A 15,923-nucleotide genomic window follows, 5' to 3' on the forward strand; every position below is an offset into this window, starting at 1 on the left:
ATAAATGGTATTTAATTCTGCTGTTAAGTCTCCATTTATTAACTGCTCCGCTAACTTTTAAATTAACTGTAAAATTTCCTCCATTAGCCACCTTTGTTAACTAGTTTTTGTGTTGTTTTTCTAATTGCATCTAAACATCGCCATATCATCAGACAATAATAGCATTCATCAGACAATAATAGCATTGGTATATTGCAGCTAGTGATTTTTTTTTCAAAAATCACCAGCTGTTATCTTGACCACATCATGGGAATTTTACCATGTGCTTGTTATAAAATATGCTTGTTGAAAAATTAATATTTTTAATTGCTATACCATATGCCTGTTGAAGATTTAATATTGTTAATGTTTTATAAAATTCACATACCAACTAAAAAAATTTATATATGTTTGAGAATAATATTTACTATAAAACTAAATGGAAATTTATAAAGCCAAAAATGTTTAATAAGAAAGAATTTTAGTCATTACTATCCAAGAGTTTCTAAAAACGATAACAGTTAAGATTTTTTCTTTTGTTTTACATAATCCATTATGGCTCAAACGTATGCAACACAGTATAAATACTAGGGAGATTTGATATCAAACAATATGACAAGAAGGACAAGAAGGACAAGAAGGACATTCTAAAACAACAAAACAACAACAAACATGGTGCTCATTATTGTACTTATTTGGGTCATAATTATAATAATTATAGAATAATAATTATAATAATTATAGAATAATATTTCTATAGAATAGAATAATAATTTGTTAATGCAAGCCCGAATGGCCAAATTGTTTGCAAATCTGGTAATTGAGTTAGCCACAACAATAAATCTACTTTGTTTTTTTTATCCATGCTTTGACTGTACAAGCTTGGTGAGCAAACATAATATCTTGTTGAAACTTTTTTCAATCAATCAGCATGTCTACATATGGAACCATGCAGTTCTCTAGCATCTCTATATAGGTGTGTTGGTTGATTCAGCCTTTATAAATGTTACATATGTCTACTTCGTTAAAGTTAATGCCAAATACTAACACTACCACCAACACCTTATAACCTAGGTAAAATAAAGCAATTGCTATACTTTTCTGATCTAAATTTTTTAAACAAGAAATTTACTTTTTCTGTTTATTACTTTAAAGTTACTTTTATCATTGAAAACTACTTGCTTCAGAGAATGCTTAAATCACTTTGCACTATCTTCGGATTTCAGCATAGGTTTTTAACAGCTGTATAAACACCAATGTTTTTACTAATAAAAATGTCCCTTAGCATGTGAAGATATTATTCTTAGCATGTGAAGATATTATTCTTAGCATGTGAAGATATTATTCTTAGCATGTGAAGATATTATTCTTAGCATGTGAAGATAAATATTTTTCTTTTACTATTTACTTTTTCATGGTTTTCATTGAATAAGTTCAAAACAACTTAATCATGGATTGGCGCTTACTTGAAAAAATATAACTTTTTTTTGTATTTTCTCACTTCGTATTTTTTTTAAACCTTCTGGAATATGTATGTCATCTGTCATTATAATATTTTTTTAGAGTATTTGTGACATACCTCTCTGAAATTTAAAACCTCTTTATTTCTCTTTTACTGATCATTGAGTCAACCTTTCATTTCATACTTATTACATTGCTTCCCTCAGCTACAGCACATTGCACTAGCATCACAGTGATACAAACATATTTAAAAAAATTCTAACTCACTCCCAACAAAGCTGCAAGCAACCACTATTAAGTTGGCAGTTACTGAAAATAAGAATAGAGTGAAAGAGCAAAGAAATGGAAGACAGAAGACTTGAAAAGTTGTAGGTTGTATGAGTCAGGAAAATATGAAGATGGGAGAGAGTTCCAATGGGTTGAAGTGCAAGGGAAAAAACTAAACAAATAAAAATTATTAGTGCATGCAGGGACAGATCAGTAAAAAAATAAGACTTTGCTGAATGACAAAGCAAGAATGAGTTTTAGTTGATGAAACTAGAGATGATAGTTCCTTTGAAAGTTCCTAGAGAAAGAGATGCAACTTTATGATGATGGGAAAGAGGCTCAAGCTTGGCAGATAAAATAGGTCCAACTATGCTTAAAATAGAATTTTGGACCTTGTCTAAAAGAGAAAGAACATCATTAGAAGAACCAGTCTAAATATGACAACAATATTCCATATAGAGATAAATTTATTTATCAAATCTCTTATAAGAGATTTGTAGAGGTAGAGAATGGAATTAGAAGTAAGACAATTGCAAGCACGGTAAAGAGAAGCAACTTTAGCAGATGCTAACTCTGTAATTGATTGTATATATGGTTTCCATGAGAGGTTATTAGTGAACGATAATTCAAGAAGATGTAAAAAAGAGGACTCAGTGAGAAGGTTGCCATTCATTAATATAGGAATGTCGACAGTATTGCAATAGTTGTTTGCAGTAAAGAGTTTTATTGGAGTTATAATTCACAAGCTACTGCAAGCCCCAATCTGCTTCAGAAGTGAGATCAGATTCAAGATTGGCTGCATGTTCTTGGTGATTATAAAGAGAAGACTTTTTATCAAGACAGGAGTGGGTTATTCCATCTCAAATTAACCCCCCAAAATATTTTCAGCACCATGCTATCTTGAATTTTTATGATTTTTGGAATACAAGTTTAAATAGATGAAAGAAAACTTCACTCCAAATTTTAATGTATGACTCATTAAGGTTTCATAGATATCAATACTCAGTCCCAATATCTTTTTTGACTTTTTTTTAGTCCCATTTGTTTTTTAAGCTAATTGCAGTGAAAATCTGTACCTAACTATTTTTTAGAGAGAAGAACTCAAAAATGGTTTCTAAAACACTATAAAAATTAAAACTTCTATATGAAAATTCAATTTCAAAATGACGTAACTTTTTGTAAGTTTTTTGACACCCTCTACAAAAAAATGTTTATCTTGAGATCCCTAAAAGATATGATTCTGAAATTTTTTTCTAATGTTCTATATGAAACAAATGCCATAATAAAAAAAAACTGCAAGGATTTTCTTCTATAAACCAGATTTATTTGCATTTAAAGTTTTATAATACTAAACTAAAATATATCGAAATTACAAAGAAAATAATTAACTTGTTGCAACAAAAATTTAAATAAAGCAATAAGAATTAACAATCTTTAACAGTTTCATCTTTAACAGTTTTATCAATCTTTAACAAGTTAGTTTAAAGTTTGCTTGGCTTAATACTTTGGTGATCAATTTCACTGATTTTGTATTGTCTTCCTGTGATAGCTGTTGGAATATTAATCATTAACAAAAAGTTGATGGAACCCAGCAGACATCATCTCTAGAAGGCCATCAATATGACCTTGAAGGGTAAGATGGATGCATGAATCTAACTTGCAAGTCTTTATTTTCAACATCAATATCCTCAACTAGTCCAATCCATGGATTATTATCATATATCAAACATGCAAACACTCTAATGCTTATATTAAACAAGGACTCTTTAATAATCTCATCAGTTGAAAAATTAAAAACAAATGAGTACTCTAATTGTTCAGAAACAATTTTAGCTCCAATTTTTTAATTACTTATTGGAATGAAATTGTGCTGCGACCGCCTGGTAATGTTTTTGCAGTCGCATATCTTTTGGATTATCTTGTTTGACTTATTTGATATGTAATAAAAACTAATTCCTATGATTTTATTTTGGAAAAATAACTTAATTCATTTCTAATTTCTTTAAAAAAGCAGCTTAACTTTTTGCAATGTAAGAATGAACCATAAGTTTTTGTAACTTATTTATTAGAGTATTAATGAAGCTACTTTTGATTTCTGTTAGACTTACTATCTCAAATTGGTCTGTTGTCTTCCATTGTTTGTAATCTATACAATATCATCATCTTCATCAATATCTTCTTGAGAGTATAAATCGTTTTCAAGATAATGTCTTAATATAAAATCTTCTGGACACAAAAGGCAATGATGTTAGCCCTACTATCATGCAATTCTTGTTAGCCCTACTACAAGCATATCAATAAGTTCAAGATAATCCTTTTCAATAATTTTATCTACTGTCTCTTGAGGTATTTCCTTTCCTTTATTTTTCAGGGAAAGATAAAATACAAATTTTCTGCAGCAGTTTGCGTGATATCTGCACCATATAATTAGTAATACTAAATTCTTTTTCTATAGATTTGTTAGACCAAGAATTTGGAACCAGTGTTAGTAACTGAATTTTTTGATTCCAATTGGAAATTAATATTTTTAATTTTATTTTTCCTATTAGTATATTCATGTCATTTGCTTTACATTTAACTTCCTTAGATATTTTATTGAAGGAATCTTCTTGGCTTAACTGTTCAAGATTTAAAGTTCTTGAAATGTCTAACTTGAGTGTTTTTTGAACATGTAACAATTTCTTCTTACCGAGAGCAACTCTTGAGTGATTATAAGTGATTATTCACAGCATGCGTTTTGAAAGGACTTATATTCATAGCTGTCAAAAAAGAATTGAAATTTTCTTTAAACAATTTGTTATATTCAGACACAATAAAATAAACAACATAGTTATTTCATTATCTTTATATTCATAAATCTAGCTGCAAGTCGGTTCTCCTAGTCCATCATCCTTAAATGACATCAGTTTAATTTTAAATGATAGACATATCTTTTCTCCCGGAATAACATTAACACCAATGTTTTTCAATTTCCCAGCAAGTTGTAACTTACTTTGTGTACATCCTCCTAAAAACATGAATGATAATTACAGCTTTAGGTAGTATTTTGTAAAAAAATCAGGTATATATAACTACAATAAAAAAAGTTTCATCATTAAGTAATACCTTACCTTCTTTAAGTTAATAACTTTTCTTCTTTTTCCATTATGTGAATTAAATAGATTGCAGCAAGTTATGTGGATTGTGGAGTAAAATTTTAAGTAAACATATTCATGGTATAAGTAAACCGTTGTACTTTCATCAATTTTGAATGCTAGAATGACTAGCTATTAAGTCTTTTTCTACATCAGGAAGAGACTGGAAACTAGAGACTTGAAACTTTCTTAATATCATAGAATTTCACATATGTTTGTCTGTGACAAACTTCTTTTTTTATTAATCCGATTGAACATCTTTCTTTATCATTTATATTTTTATATTATTTGTTCTGTAAGAAATAATTTTAAATTAATTGTTATTTAAAGATTTGTAAATAGAAAATCCTTTATTAAATATAAAGATTGTATAAAGTAAAAATCTTTAATGTGAAATGCAAACAAGTTTATATATTAGCACTGTACCTGAGATTTTAAAACCTTAAAAAAAAATGTATATAATTTTTTTTTATTATTAAATAACCATTTTTCTTTCTTTTTTTTTTTAAAACTTTCAATGCAAATAAATCAAGTAAAAAAAAAACCCTTGCAGTTTTTTTTGTAATAAGGAGTTTGTTATATATTGAAACAGAAAAAAATTTAAAATTCATATCTTTTAGTATAGAAGTAGTTAGTTGAAAATATCTTTCATCTCAAGATACACTTCTTTGTGTACAGAGCATTAGAAAACTTATAAAAAGTGTTACACCATTTGGAAATTGAATTTTCATATAAAAATTTCAATTTTTTAGTGTTTTGTGAAGTTTTTAGTTTTTAGTGAAACCATTTTTGAGTTCTTCTCCCTAAAAAATAGCTAAGTACAAATATTTAACACTATTGAGCAAGTACTTCATACGTTAAAGTTAACTGTATTATGCAATTAGATTAAAAAATAGATAGCGCTGAAAAAAATAGTCAAAAAATAGATTAGGAATGAGTATCCATATCTCTGGAGCCGTAAGGAGTTAGACTCTAAAATTTGGAATGAAGTATTTTCTCATTAATTTAAGTTAGTATACCAAAAATCATCAAAATCTGAGGTGGCATGGTGCCGAACATAAATTGAATTGAGCTGGACCCTAGTATAAATTAGAGTTGTAAGCAAATACTTTAGATGTAAGGCTGTTAAGAAAATCATTAATGTAGATAAGAAACAAAGCATGACTAAGGATAGAACATTGAAGTACCCCAAAATGTACTGGAAATAAAGAAGAGCGTTGGTCTTCAAGGATGACTTTAATAAAGCGATTAGAAAGAAACAATTTGATAATCTCAAAATTGTTTTCAGATATACCATATGAAGCAAGCTTACGAAGAAGACCAGCATGCAAAACATTATTGGAAGTTTTAGTTATAGTAAAAGCAATAGCTCTTGCCTTTCTGCCTCCATATTAATTGTCTGACAGTAAGTTATTTGACTCAAGATGGTGTGTTAAAAATTTAATGAACAAAGACTCAAAGACCTTACTAATGATAGAGAAATAACTGATTGGATGATGGTTGGAGGGGTCAGAACGTTCACCAACCACAGATGGTATTTTCCAGAAGGTAGGAAAACAAGAACCAGTCAAGCACTTATTAAATAGTTTAGAGAGAATTGAAAGGAGTTCTAGAAAACACTGTTGTAAGACTTGTATCTTTTGTATCACAGGAATGTTGTATGGACCACAAGCCGTAGAAGAGTTTAATTGAGATATGACTTTAGCAGTGGAAGCTGGAGCAATTTGAACATCTAACCTATAGGTTATTTATTATTCCAATTAAACAGGTTAATCTGTTTAATTGGAATGGCAGGAAGAGCATGGCCATAAGATTTAAGAGTCAAATTAGAAGAAAAGTTCTTTGCAAATAGCCTTATCCTTGGGAGAGGTAATAATTTGAATGGTCTTATACATACCAAGCGTACGTATTAATGGAAGGAGGGGGAGGGGGAGGGAAAGGGGAGGATCGAAAATGTACAAGGTACAACAGGGGGAAGGAAGGGGGTCCAAAATCTGGAGATTTTTGTGTATGTAATATATGGATGGCCCTTTGGGATGGGAGAAAAATAAAAAATGTTAGTACTGGTTTATATAATTAGAACTTTTATAACCATATCTAAATAAAATATTTAATACTGCATACTATAACCACTGAAGATGTCATACTGAAATGAAGATATATACATAAAGTGAGGGTTAAGTTTTGGAAAATATTCACTTATAAAGGAGATTTATTATAAGCTTTATACTGTCCTCTGTTGACCTTATTGCTTTAATAAGCTAAATTTTTTTCCAATTATCAAAACCCAAAAAGAGTTTTTTTGATGGCTTAATAAGAGTACTAAGCATGATGGCGGATGATTTTATAGCAAAAACCAAAGAAAATAAAAGTACAAATCTATTAATAAATTATGATATAAAATGAAATAAAACTTTGGAAAAAATTAATTGGATAAATGGAATCTCTGAGAACCCAAAATTAAAATGTTCTCTGAATCTCTGAGAACCCAAAATGAAAAAGATCATGTAATAAGACATGAACTATTTCTTGAAATAAAAACAGTCAGGTTATAAATCAACTATCTATTTGTAAATAAATATGCAAATGTACAATAAAATTAAAAAAATAAAATTAAAAACTATTATAAATATTATAAATGTTAACAAAAAACTATTATTTGATAAAAAATTTATAAATACGTAAAAATTCTTAAAAAATAATAAATTTAATGCAATTTTTTTATAACAAATCATTAACAAATTTGACAATAAATGATAAAACAAAAAATATCAAAATAAGAACAAATATGACAAACCTTACAAAATGGGCATCACTAACTAATATCTTCTCCATCAAATTAACCAATGAACTCTACATAAATCAATATATATATATATATATATATATATATATATATATATATATATATATATATATATATATATATATATATATATATATATATATATATATATATTGATTTATTAAAAAAAAAACATTTAAAAAAAATATCGGCAGCATGCACCTTAATGTTTTCCATATTATAAATTAACACTGGATTTAAAATTTTTTTGAACAAAAAATAATTTTGAACATTTAATGGGTCTCTAACATTGATAGAAAAGTTTTTTAAAAGTATGTCTTGTTAGGTCTCAATAACAATTAAAACTTTTTAACTAAAAATACTTTTTTGTTAATTGATCTTTTACGGAATTTTTTTATTAAAATTTTTTTGTCAATGTTTACTTAAAAAATTATTATTGTTGTTAAATATTTATTTTTTTATAATTTCGCTTCAGTTTCACAAAAAAAAAAGTCAAATACCATGTGTATTTATGAAATTACAAGCAAATAATATGAATTATTGTTTTAATATACAAAATATAAATAATTTTTTGTTTTATTTTCAACTGTGTATACACTGAGGCATATTCGTTTAGACGCATCAATTTTTTTCTCTTTATCTTGATTTTTTTCTATGTATTGTAAACTGATATGCATGCAAGTTATTATCAAAATAATTCTTGTGTTGTGGGCTAATAAAAACCACAGAAAAAATTTTTCTATGTGTCTTTATTAACATGAGAGTATGTTTGATATACAAAAGCACATTTTTAAATTGGAATATATTTATAGACGCAATCAGGTTAATAACGGTAATTATTGATTTTTAATCACTTTTACACAAATAAATTGATTAATTTTAGTGTAATTTGATTTTTTTCTCTGCCAGTATCATTTTTATTGCATATTACGAAATGCCTAAAGGAAAGTATTTTACAGATGCTGAAAAAATACAAATTAGTTTATATTGTGGCTCAGAAATCTCACCAGCACTTTCTATACGAGAAATAGCAAGAAAAATTGGAAGATCTGACCATGTTGTACGAAACTACATTGCAAAAGGTGACAATTACTGTGTAAAAAAAGCAACAAACGGCAACAAAGTATTAACAAATCGGCAAATTAATCGAATTCGCTTCGAAGCAACCAAAAATAAATTGAATGCAACACAAATAAAGGATAAATTATTATTGCCTGTCACCAATAAACATGTTGCACATATTCTACGTACAACACCAAACGTAAAGTGGAAGAAACCACACCAAAAACCAATGTTAAAAAAACACCATAAAATTGCTAGATTACAGTTTGCTAAAAACCATATGCATTGGACTCATGAGTGGCAAAAAGTAATATTTTCAGATGAAAAAAAGTTCAATTTAGATGGTCCGGACTCTTACAGTTGTTATTGGCATGATCTAAGAGGAATAAATGACCCACAAACAAAACGAAATTTTGGAGGAGGAAGTTTAATGGTTTGGGGTAGATTTTCTTATTCAGGAAAACGGACTCTGTGTTGTGGTTTACCTAAAATGAACTCGATAAAGTATACACATGTATGATGATGTTCTCATAACTTATATGGATGAAAACATGGACGATAATACCATATTTTAGCAAGATAATGCTGCAATTCACACATCTAGGCATTCTATGAAATGGTTTAAAGACCACAACATTCCGGTTCTCGAATGGCCAGCTTGTAGCCCGGACTTAAATCCAATCGAGAACGTGTGGGTAATGCTATCAAGAAAAGTTTATGACGCTAAAGCAGCCGGACACCAAATCTAAAACTGTTAATGAGTTAAAGTGTAAAATCCTTAAAGCATGGTCCGAGTTGGATCAAACTACACTTCAACGACTAGTGGAGTCAATGAAAGACAAGAATTTTTGAGGTGATTCAGTGCAATGGAGGACATACGCATTACTAATTTCCATCTTTTAATGTCAAGAATATGACTGCGTCTATAGATTTATTCCAATTAAAAAATGTACTTTTGTATATCAAACATACTCTCATGTTAATAAAGACACATGGAGAAAATTTTTGTGTGATTTTTATTAGCCCACAACACAAAAATTATTTTGATAATAACTTGCTTGCATATCAGTTGACAATTCATAGAAAAAAATTAAGACAAAGAGAAAAAAATTGATGCGTCTAAACGAATATGCCTCAGTGTGTATTTATGAAATTACAAGCAAATAATATGAATTATTGTTTTAATATACAAAATATAAATAATTTTTTGTTTTATTTTCAACTGTGTATATATATATATATATATATATATATATATATATATATATATATATATATATATATAGATATATATATTGTCTTATCATAGGTGCAAAGCCACATTGTTCCCTATTTCCAATCTAACCAATTAAAAGTCCAATGCTCTAACCACTGCATCGCTGTAGCTCTCTGTTTCACTGTTACTACCTATATTTTATAACATAATCATCATCTTATTTTATAACATAATCATCATACATATATATATTTTTTATAAATATCAATGTTTTCAAAATCGTCAAAATCATTTTCACACTATTAGAACTATCATCAGAGTTTTCATTAAAAAAAAAAAAAAAAACTAAAAAAACTTTGTATTTAAGAATAATAATTCTCTAATTTTGGATAGCATTTTATGTTTCTTGTACTTTTGAGTTCTTTGTTGTAATCTTGAATGATAATATTTAAAATCTGAATTTAATGTATCCATTGCACTTGCAAATACAAGAATATCTTCCTGGCAAACTTACATCTAAAGTGGCTCTGTTTGCTGACAACTCAACTTTATACCCCTGTCTAGACAAAAAAATTTCTCTTTTTGATTGCTTAGAACAGGCAGCCGATTTTGATCTGATCTCACTTCTGTAACAGATTGGAGTTTGCAGTGGCTTGTGAATTTTAACTCCAACAAAACTCAGTTATTTACTGCAAACAACAATCACAATACTGTTGACATTCCTATATTAATGAATGATAACCCTCTCACAGAGTCCTATTCTTTGCGCCTTCTTGAAATATTACTGTTACTGACCTTTCATGGAAGCCATTGATTGCAAAGTTAGCATCTGCTAAGTTTCTTTTGAACTTTCTTCGGAGTTTTCAGTTTGCATAATTTGCTAACTTTTAAGCTTTCTCCCATCTTCATGTTTTCCTGATTCTTACAACCTACAACTTATCAATTTTTTCATTAATGGTTTCCTTGCTCTTTAATTGTATTCTTTGTTAACCTGTAAGTCCTAACTTATTAGTGGTTGCTTGCAGCCTTGTTGGGAGTAAATTACAATAATAAAATTAAAAATAAAATAAAAATCAATCATCTCATCACACAAAAGTCAAAAAATTTAAAACCATTTTCAAAAACCAGATAACATTTTCAAAAACCAGATTTTTACTTTTAAAAACCAAATTTACATTTTCAAAACCACATTTCAAAATGATTTAATTTTCATAATTATATTTTAAAAAACCAGATACTGTTCAAAATACAGTATCAAGTTTTTGAAATAAAAAAATTTCATTAAAAAATTATGTCGTTATATAGACTACTAAATTACTTCCAGTTTATTTATTTATTTTTTTTTGAACAGTATATCAAGAAGTATCAGGTTGTCAAAGACCAAAAAATGTTATGTCTATAAAAAATAAATGTAAAATAAAAACTTTAAAATTTTTTTAGTGAAAGCATTTTATCTAATTGTAAAAATATATCAATTATTATTACCCGAAACAATGCTGCAGAATTGCTTGGTTTAACCTCCTTGATTCCAGTCAAGTGTTTTTTCAACTTAATTCTACTACACAAATAAAGCAAATAAAACCATTTTAAAATCTGGATGAAAAAAATGTTTAGAATGTGATTTGTTCAAAATGTTAAGTAAGTATTAAGATATATATGTTAAGGTAGATTAAAATATATTAAATGTAAAGTAAATGTGTGTGCTAAACGTTTATTAAGTGTCAAGTGTTAGTTTAATGAAGTTATTATTATATTAAACTAAGTAATTATTACAATAAACATTTTAATTGTATTATATTAATATTATAATATCAACTTTATTGTATAGAGCTTTGAATCAATTAGAAAATTCTAAGTGCATTATTTTGGATACAGGGAAATAATTAACAAAACCAAAACTAATTATTTTACTATACGGTAATTAAGTTTTTAGGGTGTTAGCCAGAATGAAAATTCTTTTAGCATTTACCTTCTATTGAAAACTCTTGTTCTATCTTCCCCACTCCCTTCTTATTCATTTTTTAAATATGAATATAGAATACACGTGTACTTTATGCTCTTAAAGAGAAATTTTTAGCATCCTAAACAATAAGGTAATGCTTTGACATGTAGGTATCGCTGACATGTGTCAACAGATGCTGTAGCAAGATGTTGAATGAGCAAATATAAATAACAACACAATATGGCATAAATTAAACTAACTTAAAATCAATTAAAATAATTAAAGATAAGTAAAACTATACTATAATATCGTTTTACATGTGTTTTTATGATGCTGCTTCTAAATACTAAGCACTAAAGATTATTTTGTATCATTTTTTTAAACGCATTTTTCAATTTTGGGGTAACCTTGAAAAAACTTTTTTTGTCACCCTATGGGCCAAAAATGCTTTAGATAACAACACTATATACAACAAAATATTGAATTAAACCCAAAAACTGATTTTAATTATTTAATACTCCCAAATTCAACTTATGTTTATTTCTTTTTTTGTGTTTTCTCTGTGAAGTTGGTTTTTTTAATCAAATATGAATTGAGATTTTTAACATAAGCAATAATTATTTTATAGAACGGAATGATTTAAAATAAGTTTTGTAATAGTTAAAATAATTAAGTAATAATTAAATAATTTAGTTTTATTAAATTAGGATATTGGTATCAAAAAATAAAATTATATTAGAATTTTCTATTAATAATTCTCATAATCAAATAATTTAAAATTTTTTTTATTATTATTACTTTTAAATCGAGAACTTTAATATCATAAGCAGTTGAGAATACCACCTATAACACAGTTTTACAACGCTGACTAACACCCAGATTTAGTATTTTTGTAAAATATTTTAAGTTTCTTTTATAATTTTTTACAATATATTTACATAATTACCTTGCTTTATTTGTTCCAAACTTATGTTGCTGTTCAATTCTATATAAAAGTGTGATTTTATAGTAACCTTCATATAGTAAATCTTTATTATTTTTTTTATAAAAGTTTAAAATTATTTTGGAGCAAGTCAAAACCATTTTCAGAAGAAAGAAATATCAACAAAATAGTTAACCTGTGTTTTTTCTTTTTTTCTAATTGCTTTTGTAAATCACCTTGAAAACGGTATTGTTTTGCAGAACCTGATCTAATTAATTACATGAAAATAAAATTAAAAAAACATTTGAACAATTAAAAAAAAAAGACCAAAGTAATTTAAAATTTTCTTTTAAATAAATTGTTAAATATATTATTATATCATTTAATTATCTTTAAAAAATATTAATTAAAAAATATTAAAAAGGCAAGAAGCAAAAAAGCATTTGCTACTTTTTTGCATCCATTTGTTGCTTTTTTGCACCCATTTGTTGCTTTGTTGCACCCATTTGTTGCTTTGGTTTAATAAACAAATTTCTTTTGGTTTTGGCTTTTTTTACTATGCAAGCAAACAACAGCTTTTCAACAGAGCAGACATTTTAATCCTTAACTTTAAACTTCGATTTTTGTAACTTAACTTAGACAAAAACAAATTTTTAAAATTAAAATTTTGAATGTTAAAATTATTGCTGCTAAATTATTCTACGTTATCTACTGATTTAATAAACATCAGCACCATCATTTTGCAGTTTTTAACAAATATCAGAACCATCAGTTTGCACCAAGTTTTTTTTTCGTTATTACTTTCTAGTTTGAAAAGTATCAAAAAATATTTTTTTTATAACTTTTAGATAAATATAACACTAGATGACAAAAATAACAATAGAAAATATAATATCAGACTACAAATTAAATTTTATAAAAATGATGTTGGAATTAGTAGATCCTTTTTTATTGGCATACAAAGTGCCATCAAAATAAATTCTTACCAATGGAGCAAAGTTTTTGTCATATTTTTCTCACCTTTCAAAGCTTTTAACTTCCACCTTTGTTCTTTTTTACTGTCTTTGGCACAATGTGTTGTTTGTAAAGCAGATCGCTCGTTCATTAGAACTCTTCTGATGTTGGGTGATTCAGTTGTATTTTTGTGAGTCAGAGCCTATAAATCTTTGATTTATTTCATTGGTTCTACAGTTTGATTAATTTCATTGGTTCTACAGTTGGATTAATTTCATTGGTTCTACAGTTTGATTAATTTCATTGTTTTTACAGTTTGATTAATTTCATCGGTTCTACAGTTGGCTGCTATTAAAAAGTTAAGATTACTCTTAATCTAAATACTGTTCTGTATTCTGGTTTTTATAATACTTTAAATTTTTATGAAAGATCTGCCACACAATAAGTATTTAGTGTGTCTGTTTACACATGATAAAATGTGAGTGTGTTTGTTGACAAACAATAAATATCTAATGTGTTTGATTGGATGTTTGTTTACGCACTATAAATATCAAGCTTGTTTAAACGCAATGAACATCATATTTGTTTGTTTACCTAAACAAACGTCATATGTTGTTTGTTTGCATGTATATTGTATATATAATATGCATGTATATGTTTGCATGTATATTGTATATATTGTATATATAATAATTTTGTTTCCATTTACACCCCTTTAGTACTCTTAACTTTTCTCATGTTAGTTTAAACTTAGCACAAATGCATTCTTTATATCACAGCAAAGCAACTCAATCCACTGTAATGTGGATTGAGTTGCATCTATGTATAACAATCTTAAGGTTTAAGTTTTATTAAAAAATGCTTTACGTTAATCTAAATTTTTTTAATTAAAATATAAGACGGATTGAAAAAGACTGACTTTTTATGCTTTTTTTGACTACTGTCAATTAAAGTCCATTTTAAGAATCAAATAGATATTGCATGTTATTGCTAGTATAAGCATGGTGATAATATTGTTACCATGGTTAAACTTATTTAGTTATTTTAACCATGGTTAAACTTAATTAATGATACTACATTAATTAAGTTTAGATACATAATTAAACTTTACTAATGTAATGATATAATGAGTGAATGATAAATAATGTAAAAAAAAAATTCAAAACAATCTAAAACAATAAAAAAAAAATAAAAAAAATAAAAAAATAACACAAACAACCATGTGATTTTTAATTAGCTGAAATTATAAAATATCAAAAAAACTTACTTGTATAATAGTTGTCCTGATTTTGATATTGTTGATGTAAAAAGAGTACTAATTAATGCATCTGTTGAATCTGTCAAAAATATAGGATACATGTATTTGCTGATATGCATTTGTGTGTGTGCGCGCGTGTGTGTATGTGCGTATTTGTGGGTGTGTAAGAGTAAAAAATACTGGTAACAAAAAAATTTATTTAAACTATGATTAGTAAAGTACATTAGTAAAATCAAAACATTAGTAAAACAGCCAGAAACCTTTTAGCAAAAATGTTAGCACTAATATAAGAAATAGTTTTTTACCCTTAATCAACAAATACTTCCCTATAAATTACAAGCTCCATAAAATTTTCAACAGAAACATGATAAAAATAAGTTACAACTGCATGCCGAAAATCTATTTTAAATGCACACAATCGTCATATTATAAACAACTTAATTAACAACATTAAAATTTCACCTAAAACCAACTGCAACTGCCTTAATAATTATACCTGCCCTTTAACAAACAAATATTTAACTAAAAACATTGCAATTAAGTTACAATCATTCTGGTCAAACTTCAACCAATCAATTTGGAATAAACAAAACACTATTTAAAACTAGATATACTAACCGTATAAAGTTATTTAATACTTTTATGCATAGAAAATGACACCAGGAATGTGGAATCCCAAAAGGAACTGTGCTTTGAATCTCTTATATTTCCTAGTTCCTGGTGTCCTTGAGCTCTAAAAATGTTCAGTGACATGCAACAATAAAAATCATGAGATTTTATATGAGTTTTTTAGCCCAGAGTCATGGAGTCTTTGCTGCCATTATACATAAGGACTCCGGGTTTAAAAACAGATTGTTTCTTTAACCTAAAAGTCTTTTTGGGTTACTTTTTAAGTGCAATAAACATTTTTTCTTTAATTTGG

General features: G+C 27.1%; 1 protein-coding gene across 1 annotated transcript in view; it reads right to left on the bottom strand.

Moving 5' to 3' along the window:
* LOC101236117 (unconventional myosin-IXb) overlaps positions 1–15,923 on the bottom strand; it is an 80,783-nt gene that overhangs the window by 19,863 nt on the left and 44,997 nt on the right. The window contains exons 15-19 of the mRNA XM_065796497.1: positions 15,011–15,080; positions 12,986–13,057; positions 12,814–12,852; positions 11,411–11,483; positions 7,639–7,694 (exon numbers count right to left, since the gene is read on the bottom strand). Of these exons, the coding sequence (XP_065652569.1) occupies positions 7,639–7,694; positions 11,411–11,483; positions 12,814–12,852; positions 12,986–13,057; positions 15,011–15,080 (310 nt within the window). The remainder of the gene's footprint in view (positions 1–7,638; positions 7,695–11,410; positions 11,484–12,813; positions 12,853–12,985; positions 13,058–15,010; positions 15,081–15,923) is intronic.

This window comes from Hydra vulgaris, chromosome 04 (assembly GCF_038396675.1).
Source record: "Hydra vulgaris chromosome 04, alternate assembly HydraT2T_AEP".
Classification (NCBI taxonomy): Eukaryota; Metazoa; Cnidaria; class Hydrozoa; order Anthoathecata; family Hydridae; genus Hydra; species Hydra vulgaris.